The sequence below is a fragment of the Macrobrachium rosenbergii genome, chromosome 15 (genome assembly GCF_040412425.1).
Source record: "Macrobrachium rosenbergii isolate ZJJX-2024 chromosome 15, ASM4041242v1, whole genome shotgun sequence".
Lineage (NCBI taxonomy): Eukaryota > Metazoa > Arthropoda > Malacostraca > Decapoda > Palaemonidae > Macrobrachium > Macrobrachium rosenbergii.
The window spans coordinates 47968091-47982104 of record NC_089755.1 but is presented as its reverse complement, the minus strand read 5'-3'; the positions used below and the strand labels follow the sequence as shown (position 1 = coordinate 47982104).

Sequence of the window (14014 nt, the reverse complement as noted above, 5' to 3'; positions counted from 1 at the left end):
AATAACCATAGATATATATATATATATATATACTCTAAACAACAGAAGGATCAGGCATTACCATGCGGCCATACTGTTCATAAAGAGGGTGTCATGCGGGAAATGGGTTTTTTGGGTGACTCACTCCAAACTGACGGTCCTGACCCAAGTAGAGTCATCTGAGGGCGGAGTCCAGCAACAGGCAAGCAGAGGGCCAGCACTAACAGCGCTGGCGAAGTTAAGAGGCTGTTAGTGGCTCAACAGGCCGTGTCTGTGGCAGTGATTGGCTGAAGTTAAGAGCTGTTAGTGGCTCAACAGGCCGTGTCTGTGGCAGTGATTGGCTGAAGTTAAGAGGCTGTTAGTGGCTCAACAGGCCGTGTCTGTGGCAGTGATTGCCTGAAGTTAAGAGGCTGTTAGTGGCTCAACAGGCCGTGTCTGTGGCAGTGACTGGCTGAAGTTAAGAGGCTGTTAGTGGCTCAACAGGCCGTGTCTGTGGCAGTGATTGGCTGGAGTGAAGAGGCTGTTAGTGGCTCAACAGGCCGTGTCTGTGGCAGTGACTGGCTGAAGTTAAGAGGCTGTTAGTGGCTCAACAGGCCGTGTCTGTGGCAGTGATTGCCTGAAGTTAAGAGGCTTTAGTGGTTCAATAGGCCGTGTCTGTGGCAGTGATTGGATGAAATTAGGAGACTGTTAGTGGCTCAACAGGCCGTGTCTATGGCAGTGAATGGCTGAAGATAAGAGGCTGTTAGTGGCTCAACAGGCCGTGTCTATGGCAGTGACTAGCTGAAGATAAGAGGATGTTAGTGGCCCAACAGGCCGTGTCTATGGCAGTGATTGGCGGCAATTAGAGGCTGTTAAAAGGCTCAACTAGGTGCGTATATGGAAGTGATTGGCTATATCAAAAGGCTGTTCATAGCTCAAACTGTCGTGTCTATAGCAGTGATTGAGTTAATAGGGTGATAGTGGTTCAATAGGCTGTCTTGAACAGTTACTTGTATAAGTTCAGCTGTTGATGGCTCAATACTTTATGTCTATGTCAGTGCCTGATGAAGTTCAGAGGCTGTTAAAAGTTCTATGGGGATTGTCTATAATAGTAACTGACTAAAGTTAACATGTTTATGTCTCAACCAACCATATCTTTGGCAGTGACTGGAAAAGTTCCAAGTCTATGTCTGTGAAAGTGGATTGCTGAGTCTAAGCTGTTAATACCTCAGCCACTCACGTCTACAACTGTCAAGTAAGTTTATGGTAGCGATTGGCTGTTAATGGCTCACTGTGTTGTACTTATGGTAATACCTGGGCAGAACTTGAAAATCTTCTGGGTTTTAGTAAAGTAGAAGAAATACTTGAAAATGGCGATTTCATAAACACAGAGGGACAGGGAGTTTTGTTGGGCCTGTTAGCAATAGAGTAGAAGCGGAGTGATGATAGTGTTTTTACTTTCAGCAAGGACACAGGCCACGCCCAAAAGGATGGTAGGGCATGACTGCCACATACTACCAGAAATAAAACTAGAAAAATACTGTCAAACTTCATGCGAAGTCACTATTTTATGAACCATTGTATTCCTTGTGGACATGGCTTGTGTCTGAGCCTAATAAGGAAGCAACATAGCTGTATTTGATGGACACCTGTCATGCTTTCCATGTTGTTAATTTTTTTGGGCCATGAGTATGTACGAATTTACAGTTGTGTGAGAAGACAGGACCGATGAATCATGACTATGTAAGTGCATACAGTGTGTATATATATAAATGCGTCACTGGATATTAAGACCAAGTGAACAAGTGTAAAGAACAGGAAACATTAGCAGCTTCTATATCAACTAATAGTTAAAAAAAATTCGGGCAAAATCCATAATTGAATGCAAACAATGCAATGGAAGGTTTTTGTTTCTCCATGAAGGGAATTTAATAATTTTAAAGAGGTGAGGAGGGAAGTTATTTCAGTTAATTGTCAATAATGATAACAAGAGATATAAACAAAAAATGAATGATAGAGATGGATAAAGCACAGACGACAATAGACATATGTTAAAACACTTCAGAACCAATCTGTGGCATTTATAGTGGATAAATGTATCACAGGCATGAAATCATTATCATGAAAGATACAAGAGCATAATGGCATTGATTTATCAAGCATTGGAAAAGGATTTTGTGGTTTAGTTAAGCTATTTGTAAACAATACAGTCATTTAGTCGTCTGGCGTCAAAATATCTCGATACAGGAGTATCTAATTTGTAAAGGCTGTTAATTAGCTGGGGGAGAAATAGCAACTTTCCATGGAGGGAATTGCTGAAGAAGATCTGTAATCTGATTCTGTAATTAACGTTAATTCTATTATACTCAAACACATAAACTTCAGTTTTTATCTCGGGCATCGATGACAATGCTGACCATAGTTATTTTGATAGTTTTGAAATTTAATATATAACACAGTTTTCTGTGAAAATTTCTATGAATATAGCGTCTGTTAAGCTTTTGATACTCCAAATACACGACTACTCCATTTTACAGAGTACCGGTGAATCTGTTTCTATTGTGAATTGTTTTATGGAGCAATTTAGCGAAAAATTCGCCAGGAGAATTATTTTGACATCAGCTTAAGAAATGACCCACTGAAATAACCGGAACAAAATATAACAAAGTGCTCCGAAATAAATGATCTATCAGTAATAAAACAAACATAAGGTTTAAAAATAGTGCTCAATTTAAAAGGAGAGAAGGAAAATCTTATCAGGCATGGAAATTGAGGAGACGAAAGAAGGGGGGGGCGGGGGAGGGGGAACTGACAATAAAACTCAAGACCTTATTGAAAATAATGAGAAGAGACGCATGGGAACCATAATACGAAATAGGTAATAGAAAGAAAAAATGATAATAATGGTATTAAAAAACAACCACTAAATAGAATACTTTAAAATGACGTCTTTATACGTGACCAGAGGAAGCACCAAACAAGAAAACAAATAAGAGGAGGAATCGTAAAACTAACAGAACAAGGTTACAACGACGCTGCTGCTGCTGCTGCTTACCCAAGGGGCAGCTGCTGACCCTTCTTGATGGTCGGTTTGCAGCCGTTGGCCTCCAGCTCCTTTTCCAGCTGCTTGATGCGCATGCGCGCCATGTCCAGCTCGTGCTTGACCTTCCATATGTGCGTGTCGCACAGCGGGTCGCGGCAGCGGTGCCGCCGAAGCTTGTCCGTCGCTTCGTATACGGCGCCCCGGAACGTCAGCGATTTTCCCATGCTCTGCGGGAGGGGGAGGGGGAGGGGGGAAGGGGCAGAGAAGGAGAAAGAGAGAGAGAGAGAGACTGTCAATAAGTTACATACATTTAATGTACAAGACTGTCAATGTTTGACGAATGCGGGTAAAAGGATGTCAATATTTGACGTCTAGTGTAACAGAATGTCAATGTTTGACAGTTAGTTCCGGAACGGGAAAAAATGAGTTTGTTAGTCATTCTCATCCGCAGACGCTGTATGAGAGAGAGAGAGAGAGAGAGAGAGAGAGAGAGAGAGAGAGAGAGCTAAAGCTAATAAGATGGCATGGAACGTAAATGAATTTCCTCCTTACTTTAAGTATACGAAACTGGAGCCCGCTGCGACAAGAGATGACATTAAATCAGCATTTGGATATTCAAATGATCTCTTATAAAACGTGTTGACGCAAATATACTGTTATGAGATTTCTCCCAAGTATGCAAATCAGTTTTAACTGGATTTTAGGAAGAGATGAAATGATTTCCTTTCCTGGGAATTTTCTCAGGATGCTATCTTATCTTCTCTCTCTCTCTCTCTCTCTTTCCTTATATATATATACATTACAAATACGAATACGTTTATATGCAGTATATAATGTATATATACATATGTATATATATGTGTGTACTTGTGTGTGTGTATAGTGATAACAATTAACGATGAGAAACTAATGACTATTATTATGACAACAGAAGGGCCTTCATCGTTATAACAGATCAAATGCCCTGGCTCGATTTGGGCACTTCCGTTAACGTGAGGGAGAGTTGTTCCTATTCTCGGAAGCCCGTGGAACACCTGTCAGATCACCACATCCCACATAACATTAACTGATCCAGCTGCTAAGGCTGGCAATTCTTGGAGGTCTCATTTCCCTTTGTTTTTATTTTCATCTGATTCTTTAAGAGATTCTGATTCTTTAAGAGATTCTGATTCCTTAAGAGATTCTGATTCTTTAAGAGATTCTGATTCCTTAAGAGATTCTGACTCTTTAAGAGATTCTGATTCCTTAAGAGATTCTGATTCTTTAAGAGATTCTGATTCCTTAAGAGATTCTGATTCTTTAAGAGATTCTGATTCCTTAAGAGATTCTGATTCTTTAAGAGATTCTGATTCTTTAAGAGATTCTGATTCCTTATAAGAGATTCTGATTCTTTAAGAGATTCTGATTCCTTAAGAGATTCTGATTCTTTAAGAGATTCTGATTCTTTAAGAGATTCTGATTCCTTAAGAGATTCTGATTCTTTAAGAGATTCCATCATTCAATGGAGGTTAGGATCCACTCCAAATATCGTCCCTTTTGTGACAAGTTTTGAATATGGATTTTTTTTCAATTGTCTGAGTTCCCTGCATCGATTGTGATTTGATAATTGACTTGTTTCAGCAAAATATCAAATCTGTCTCTCACCATCCGCAAGATGTATGGTGAGAGAGAGACACTCGGTACTTGGCTGAAATAGAAAGTCAATGATAAAATCACCATCGATGCAGATAACTAGAAAAACTGAAAGCGTTCACGTTCGACACTTTGCCAATAAAAGGGACGGTATGCACTTCGCCCAAACTTATTTTCAGACGCTTGTGAATGTCATTGGATTGTCCTTCTTAATGGCTCTTTTATAATAAAATTCAGTCATCTTAAAAGCATAGTTCGAGTTCTTTCGTTACTTCCGAGAAAATCGTTTACGTTACTTCGTTACTTCTGAGAAAGTTGTTTATGCTCCTTCGTTACTTCCGAGAAAATATATTACGTTATTTCGTTACTTCCAAGAAAATTTTTCAAGTTCCTCCGTTACTTCCGAGAAAATTTTTCAAGTTCTTTCGTTACTCCCGAGAAAATTTTTCCTCCGTTACTTCCCAGAAAATTTTTCAAGTTCTTTCGTTACTCCCGAGAAAATTTTTCAAGTTCCTTTGTTACTTCCGAGAAAATTTTTCAAGTTCCTTCGTTACTTCCAAGAAAATTTTTCAAGTTCCTTTGTTACTTCCGAGAAAATGTTTCAAGTTCCTTCGTTACTTCCGAGAGAAAATGTCTCAAGTTCCTTCGTTACTTCCAAGAGAAAATGTCTCAAGTTCCTTCGTTACTTCCGAGAGAAAATGTCTCAAGTTCCTTCGTTACTTCCGACAGAAAATATTTCAACCTCCTTCGTTACCTCCGAGAAAGTTGTATTAGTTCCTTCGTCTCTCACCTACAAAAATCTCTTCGAAACATCTGTATATAAACTCGGAAGAGTCGAACTTACCAAGCTGACGAGGGCGCAGCACCCTCCACTGTCCTTCTTGGCCAAATGTTTGCGGACGTACTTGAAGTATATGTGTTCGAGCGCCAGCAACACGATGGCTATGACCATCCCTATTCCGAGCAGCAAGTAGGCCGATAAGAACTGCTCGATGGCCAGGGGTTCGGACGCCCGGCGCTGCTGCTTCTTGGGTTTACAAGTGCCCGTCATCCAGAATCTCTGGAGACGCTCGATGTCGCCTGCAACAGAAAACAGGGATGAGGATGGTAAATAAAAAGGCGACGACGAGTACCTTGGAGGGGACGTAAAGGGAAAATTGAGCGAAGAATTTTTTTTTAGAGTTTAAACTAGTTTATTTTTTGGCATGATCCACGGAGACGAGTGTGGGAATATGGCGATGGTTACTTAGTGTTCATGTTCAACTATGTACTCTCAAATTATTTAATCAGTACACAGGATTCATTCCCGGTTTTTGTATTATTAGTTTCTTCCTCAATCATTACTGTTGCCACATCTTGATCATACTAGATAAGTCGGGAACCCTGAATAATCTTATCACATCGATCCTATGTAAATATTTGTACTGTGTGAATGACTCTGGTTACCTTGACGGATAGTATCACTTGACCCCAGCGAGAATAGTCTTGACCTTATCTTAATTTTTATTATTACCTGTGCATGAGCTGATAATATTATTCATGCAACAGCTAATAATAATAAAAAACTCAACCCTGCAACAAGACCCAGAATTGAAATTAAATAGGCTTAAAAAATTTCGATAATATTAAAAATAACTACAGGTATTTTACTGAATCCCATACTCCCACTACATAAAACACACACACACACCCCTTTTAAATTAAATATTCATCTAAATTTAATATAACTACATTTACCTGCAGGAAAAAAATCACCAGGGATATTTATTGTAAATCCTCTTTGAATTTTTCTCGCCTACAACGCCCGGTCTTATTATTCCATTAATTCTTCCTCTGTCTGGCTGTCTGTTACCGGCACAATAGACCCACCTTTATCCCCCAAAGTCAAAATCTCACAAGACCAAAGGATCAGATGTTGTCTCGAACTTTTTAAACCCCAGATGAAGTTTATAATGCCAAGACCCGAAGAAGTGGCTTTATCAGCTGAAAATTTATACAATTAGAAATTGTAGTTAAGCCTCGTCCAAATGGCAACAGGTGTTGTTTAAGTCAGGTGTCCTGAGCATCACATACACCCTCAAGAGCTGTCTTCCTCGCACTTGCCAACAGCTTTTTAAAGTATGTGTTAACTACCGTGCTTTCATCGTAGCTTTTATAACGCAATTCAAGATCTCAATTACTGTTTGTTTTTTCCTTACTGTATTTTATATACACACTCACATAAACATATTTGTACACATACATACATACATACATATTTGTACATATACGTTATATATATATATATATATATATATATATATATATATATATATATATATATATATATATATATATATATATAATTATAGCAGGTGAAAAATAACAGACCTCGTCTCTTATTTTCTGTGTATGACAATGGTAGTAAACGAATCGCGTGTTAAAGTGATTATAAGCCAAATATATATATATATATATATATATATATATATATATATATATATATATATATATATATATATATATACATACACACACATATATATACATGCATATATATGTATATATACATATATATATGCATGTATATCTAAAAATATTTATATATATACATACATAACTATATATATATATATTATGTATATAAATGAATACTGTCTATACATGTGTGCTTCCCCACAGAGACGTTGAGAATAATGGCATGTGTTTCGCAGCAGGTGACACAAACAATACCGCCTTGATGTGACCGGCAGCAAAAAACAACCAAAGTTTATATCTGGCCTCCATCTATATGATAATGAACTTGCAGGCAGAGTAAAAAAATAAAATAAGGGGGAAGGAGAAGGGAATGACTCGCAAGAAAGGGAGACAACTAAAAATAATATTCGCGTTACAAGGGGAAAATAAAAGTAAAATTCAAAACAGGAGTAAATTGAGATTCAGATGTAGATGCAGACTGAAGCCAAATCGATTAATACAAACTGGCGTGACAGGAACATACGATACCGGCGCACATTTTCTTTCTCTCTCTCTCTCTCTCTGTTACTACTTTCATGCGCCTTTTTCAGGAGCCATTTCCTATCAGTAGAGCCAGTTTTCATATATGTGTGTGTATATATATATATATATATATATATATATATATATATATATATATATATATATATATATATATATAAATATATATATATATACATATATATACATATATATATATATATATATATATATATATATATATACATATATACAGTATATATATATATATACACATATAAACACAATACATACATAAATACTTTAAACACACATACATTACATATATGTATATATATAAAGTGTCTGTTAATAGAGAACAAAACAGGAAAACTAAAGAGTGAGAAAATTAAGTTCGATAATAATACTGTCATTCATCCAGCTCACGTAACCCAGGCTAGATGGAAATCAGAGGCGCCTCGGAGGTAACGACGGAAAATATCCTGACGGAGAGAAACTTCGAAAGGGAGTGATAGCCTTGGAGAAGACACATCCCACGCGATCGAGATTTGGAAGCTCTCTCTCTCTCTCTCTCTCTCTCTCTCTCTCTCTCTCTCTCTCTCTCTCTCTCTCCGATGAAGATGACGAAAAGGAATGAAAGGAGGGGAAAGGAGGCATTAATTAAGTTTCGATTTTTTAAAAATTTGAACTTACACTTTGTAAATGAATTTCGTTTCAGTATTATACGTCGCCCATCAAACTTAATCTACTCATTTCCTCTCGGCCTTAAAATGATTCTGTTTTATTACCGGAGCAGATTCTTTAACGTAGATAGTTGGGATTACTTTAATGCAGGTAAAATAAGATTAGAATTGGAGAAAATTAGATGTAAGAAAGGTACAGAGAACTATATATACTGCATATATACATATGTATATACATAAATTTATATATATATATATATATATATATATATATATATATATATATATATATATATATATATATAAACATAAGTTACATACACACACACACACACACACATATATATATATATATATATATATATATATATATATATATAGTTTATATATATATACTGTATATACACACACACACACACACACACACACACACACATATATATATATATATATATATATATATATATATATATATATATATATACACTTGTCCCTTTGGTAACTGAACCCGTGACCTTCACCCTTGGCTGCGACCACAACAATCGACTAATTAATTCCTCGGTATTTAATCCACTGCTAGGTCAACAGCGGCGCACTGTATATCAGACGGCGTTCCCTGCACCTCCGGAAAACTTTAATATTGTTTAAAGATAACCTCTCTACCCCTTGGGTCTCCCTCAAATTCATTCCTTTAATATCACTTGGGGTCCCTCCCAATACGTGACCCTACTGCAATATTCATATGGTTGACTTCAGCGGCCATTCATAAGATTCCTTTGTCACTTTGTTTTCTCGAGCTCGGGAAGTCAGGGCTGGATGGCTTCATCTACATATGATAACACTCTTTTTTTCCTTTCTTTTCCGCCTCTCACTTTTTCTTTCCACACCCTGCAGTTAGGTTGGGTGGGACCACTTCCAGACCCTTCGGTATAAAGGTTCCATTTGTCCTTTTAATGGAAATTCGGAGTGGGAGGTCAGGAAATGAAGTCATCGAGTTGTTTACCGTACTGTGATAAGACAGAGGCGAAAGTAATTTAAATACTGTTTCAGTAACTAGTAAAACCTTTAAGATGCTGCTCTCTACATCAATATCTCCAAATTCGCTTATCTGTCTCTCAAAATCTGTTAAGACTACCTGTCTCTCAGTCACAAGAAGTCTTTCTCTCTCTCTCTACCTATATCTTTCTCTTTTTATTTCTTGAGATTATATGGTACCATTTGGCAGTATGATTAGTTCCCTTAACTGTCAAACACCTGCTAGTTTAATGTCTCAGTATCTGGGAGTTGAGAGGTAGTTTTCTCTATGAGTGCCGGGATGTGGATGGTAACTATATTATTTCCAGGGTATCGGAAGACTTGAGGTGTTATTAGTAACATTGGGATTTAAAGTTCACTGAAGGCCTTGGCTATCATCACACAGTTTTTTATGAATATGTATGCCTGGGCTATATGAATATAATGTCATGAACTTTATCATCACACAGTTTTTTTATGAATATGTATGCCTGGGCTATATGAATATAATGTCATGAACTTTTAAGTTAGAAGTTTCTTAGGAGTACACTGCATTTTACAGTTGTGTTATTAAATAAATCAATGGTAAATCTCTCTCTTGCTCTTTGAATTTATAGTTCCTGTGTCTATTTCTCTCCTACACTGAATAACTCGCCTCGGTCTTCGTCTGTGCGTCTTACTCAGTGAATAATTCCTCTCTCTCTCTCTCTCTCTCTCTCTGAATAAGCTGTTGATAGAGAAGAATGCATCTTACGCACGCCCTACCACTCAGTGGAAGTGCTGGAGATTTGAGGGGGGAGGGGGGGATTCCTATTTTATTTAATTCCTTTCCTACACGTCCATTGGTATATTTGTGTTAAATCTCCTTCTGGCTTCGGGCCTCGTTCCTTGCAATTTATGGGATTACGTCGCTTCAACGACGTCGTAAAGGGGACACTCATCGTAAGGTCGTTTCGGGGGAGGAGGGGGAGAAAGGGGGAAGGGGGAGACTCCTGTGTTTCATTCTCGTTCAAGTGTTACTTGTACGGGTATGGCTATGACTTTGACACATTCTCTTTCTCTCTGTCTCTCTCTCTCTAACACACACATACTTACAATTGTGTATATACATACAAACATATACACAAAATAAGTATGTGTATATAGTAAGTTACACAGATGCATGTGACCAAATATATGTGGTATAGTATATATATATATATATATATATATATATATATATATATATATATATATATATATATATATATATATATATATATATATATATATATGAACAAAGTTACAATACGAGGCTGTAACCTCGTTTATATAATCACGTTTTACCTTTTCGTGATTTAAAATCATATATATATATATATATATATATATATATATATATATATATATATATATATATATATATATATATATATATAGAGAGAGAGAGAGAGAGAGAGAAGAGAGAGAGGGAGTCGGTTGGAGTATCCTCTCTCTTCCCTTGAAATGAAAGGCCCTTCCATTTCCCTCCATAACGCGCAATAACTGTCTGCCTGTCGCTTGTTCTACAACCTTGAAACCACTTGAGAGAGAGAGGAGGAGGGAAAAAAAAGAAACTCGCCAACTAATGGCGTGACGAAGACAGAAAATGAGAGAGTTAAAGACTGAACTAATATGTCTTTAGTGTAATTTTAAAAGTCAAGAACGACGACTCCTTCAGCACTCGAGAAAAAAAATGTCGGGTTAGTTGAAATTCGAACTCAGTCTTGAGAGTTCTTACACTCCCAAGCTCGGATAAAAGAGAAGGGTTTACCCTGGGTTGAAGCTCTCTTTGAATATTCATAAAATACCATACGTTACTGACGCAACAAATCTTTGCAGTCTGTTGCAAGGTGCACTGAAGCACTGATTCTTCTTTCTTGTGGTGCAGACTCACCCAATGACCTTCTACTTTTGTTCAAAATAGTTATTTAAAAATCATCAATTCTACATTATGCTACTAGCGGCTTTTCACAACCAGTGGCTATTAAAACATAAAATCATTGATTATATAATAACTGCCCAAGTCCAATGATTAGTTAACATCATCTAATATTTTCCTGCCGATTTCTGATACTTTAGTTATGGGAAATTGGCAAATCGCATGAGTAATGATAATTGTATATGTTAATGACCTACCACTTCGACTGGCAAAAACTTGGCACTGGATTTGACAGTTATTGAAACTGTAAACCTAAGGTCCTGACGCATACATACTGACGTATAAATACTTTAAAGATACAATTTACATCGTATATATTTGATCATAAACGGCCTAACGTAATTTTCCACTTGTGCTATAATAAATAAAAAATACGACCGTGATTCACTGAGGTCCTAGGAGAAACAGGTAGGTGCAATCATGTGTGGGTGTACGCGCAGGTGTATGAGTGTACTATCTGTCTCTGCAAACACACCGGTGTTTGTATATTTTTAAATATATTACCGCTAGTAAGCTACACAAAAAGCTTTCCTATTCCGTCAGGTAGAAATGGATGAGAGGAACCTGAGAGAAATGACTGAACATGGTAGAAATGGATGAGAGGAACCTGAGAGAAAATAATGACTGAACATGGTAGAAATGGATGAGAAGAACCTGAGAGAAATGACTGAACATGGTAGAAATGGATGAGAGGAACCTGAGAGAAATGACTGAACCTGGTAGAAATGGATGAGAGGAACCTGAGAGAAATGACTGAACATGGTAGAAATGGATGAGAGGAACCTGAGAGAAATGACTGAACATGGTAGAAATGGATGAGAGGAACTTCAGAGTCACGTGACTTCAAGAGTATTCGGGACATATGCTAAGTGGACAGGAAGGATAAGGCAATGAGTAATCAATGAAATAGAAATAGATGGAATGAATCAGCTGAGAATAAAAGCAAATAACTTTTGGCAAGTGGAGAATCTACCGAGAAAATAAAATGCGACGGAAACAAATCTAAATTGAAACAATCATTAAGGAATTTTAAATAAAATGGAAGAGGAAAGTAGGAGGAACGCCAATTAAATAAGACAAAATAAAAAGCAGCATTCTACATGGTTTAGACTGGCTAAAGAAATATATAAAAAAGCTAAAAAACTAATAAAGACTATCATAAAGGGCATTAGAAAAAAGTTTAAAAAAATTGGAGACAAACAAATAACACGGATAAAAGGCCATTAAAGAAAGATATGACACAGCAACACAAATAAAAAGGTAGACAGATGATAATACATCAGAGTAAATTTATGAAAGAATCACACGGAACACACGAAAACGTAAAGCAAATAAAAAAAAAATTGAGAAGGAGAAGTAAAAGTCACGAAGCCAAACTCATCAAAAAGGAATAACTAAAACTACGAAAGAAAAAGAAGGGAAAATGAATAAAACTAATTAAAAACAAGGACTTGTCTTATAAAGACAAGGAAATACAAAGGCAGAAGTAATAAACAGAATCATAATTGGCGGACAGATGAAACAGCGTCGACGCCAAAATGAGAGAGAGAGAGAGAGAGAGAAGAGAGAGAGAGAGAGAGGACAGAGAGGCAAGGAGAGTTAGAAGGAAACCTGAGCAAGTGTGTAGGAGTGGGAGACGAGGATACGAAGGAGAGAAGAGAGAAAAAGAGAGGCAGGTAGGAGGAGGAAGGGAAGGTAGAAAGTGAGAGTGGGATGGGGAAATGGGAGGGAGGGGCGAGTAGAAAGTAAAGAGGAGGGGTGGAGGAAGAAGAGAGTGAGGGGAAGGGGTAGGAACGGGTGAAGAGGGAGGAGGTGGAAACTGAGGGGGAAGGTGAAGGGGAAGGGGTAAAAGGAGGAGGAGGAAAAGGAAGATGATAAAATTTAGGAGAAGGTGTAGGAAAAGAAGAAAGAGGGTAGAGGAGGAGTAGGAGGAGGAGGAGGATGAAATTAAGGGGAAGGGGTAGGAGAAGGGAAAAGAGGCAGAGGAGGAAGAGTAGGAAGAAGAAACCGTGGGGAAGGGGTAGTAGAATGACAGAGAGTAGGGAAACCCAGTAGAAGAGAAGGAGGGGAGAGGGGAGAGGAGGAGGAGGAGGAGGAGGAGGAGGAAGAGGAGGAGGAGGAGGTGGTGGGTGGAGAAGGGGGGATGATGAGGAACAGACGTGAAGGAGGGAGGAGGGGGGGGCAGGGTAGTGCCTGTGATCAATAACGTAATACCAGGTAGTTGTTTGAACGCGGGAAGACAAACACGTCGGGAGGAGGCTCGGATTATCGGGACCCAAGGTGCTGCCTTCGACGTCGTCCCTCTTAGACTGGAGTTCCTCCCTGCATTGTTTCTTTTCCAGAGAGAGAGAGAGAGAGAGAGAGAGAGAGAGAGAGAGAGAGAGAGAGTAAGGAATTCAATAAATGCATGGCATGGCTAAAACATTTTCAGATCCTGAAGCAGATTCTTCGAGACTTGTAACTTCTGCTCTTTAAGATTTTACGCCAATAATATTATTTCAGCTTCGAGAAGCTTCGGGGTGAAGACGGGGTAATTTTCTTACAAAATTGAGACGCATTCTCTACTGCAATAACGCTTTCTTGCTCTCATAAGCAGGAAAAAAAAAAGATATTGGATATTCTGAAGATACAATAAATTCGGTATTAACTGACTGTAGTTTTTTTTTCCCTCTCTCGAGTGGGTGGCATCAGAAGGGCACAGTCGTCAGATTTCTTAGCAAGTCTCAAGGGGTGAGGATGTTAGGCCCC

The 14014-nt window shown here is 37.9% G+C and overlaps 1 protein-coding gene across 1 annotated transcript in view; it reads right to left on the bottom strand.

Moving 5' to 3' along the window:
* LOC136846650 (glutamate receptor ionotropic, NMDA 2B-like) overlaps positions 1-14014 on the bottom strand; it is a 936318-nt gene that overhangs the window by 25684 nt on the left and 896620 nt on the right. The window contains exons 18-20 of the mRNA XM_067117625.1: positions 5478-5713; positions 3014-3228; positions 125-208 (exon numbers count right to left, since the gene is read on the bottom strand). Coding sequence (XP_066973726.1) covers positions 125-208; positions 3014-3228; positions 5478-5713 — 535 coding nt within the window. The remainder of the gene's footprint in view (positions 1-124; positions 209-3013; positions 3229-5477; positions 5714-14014) is intronic.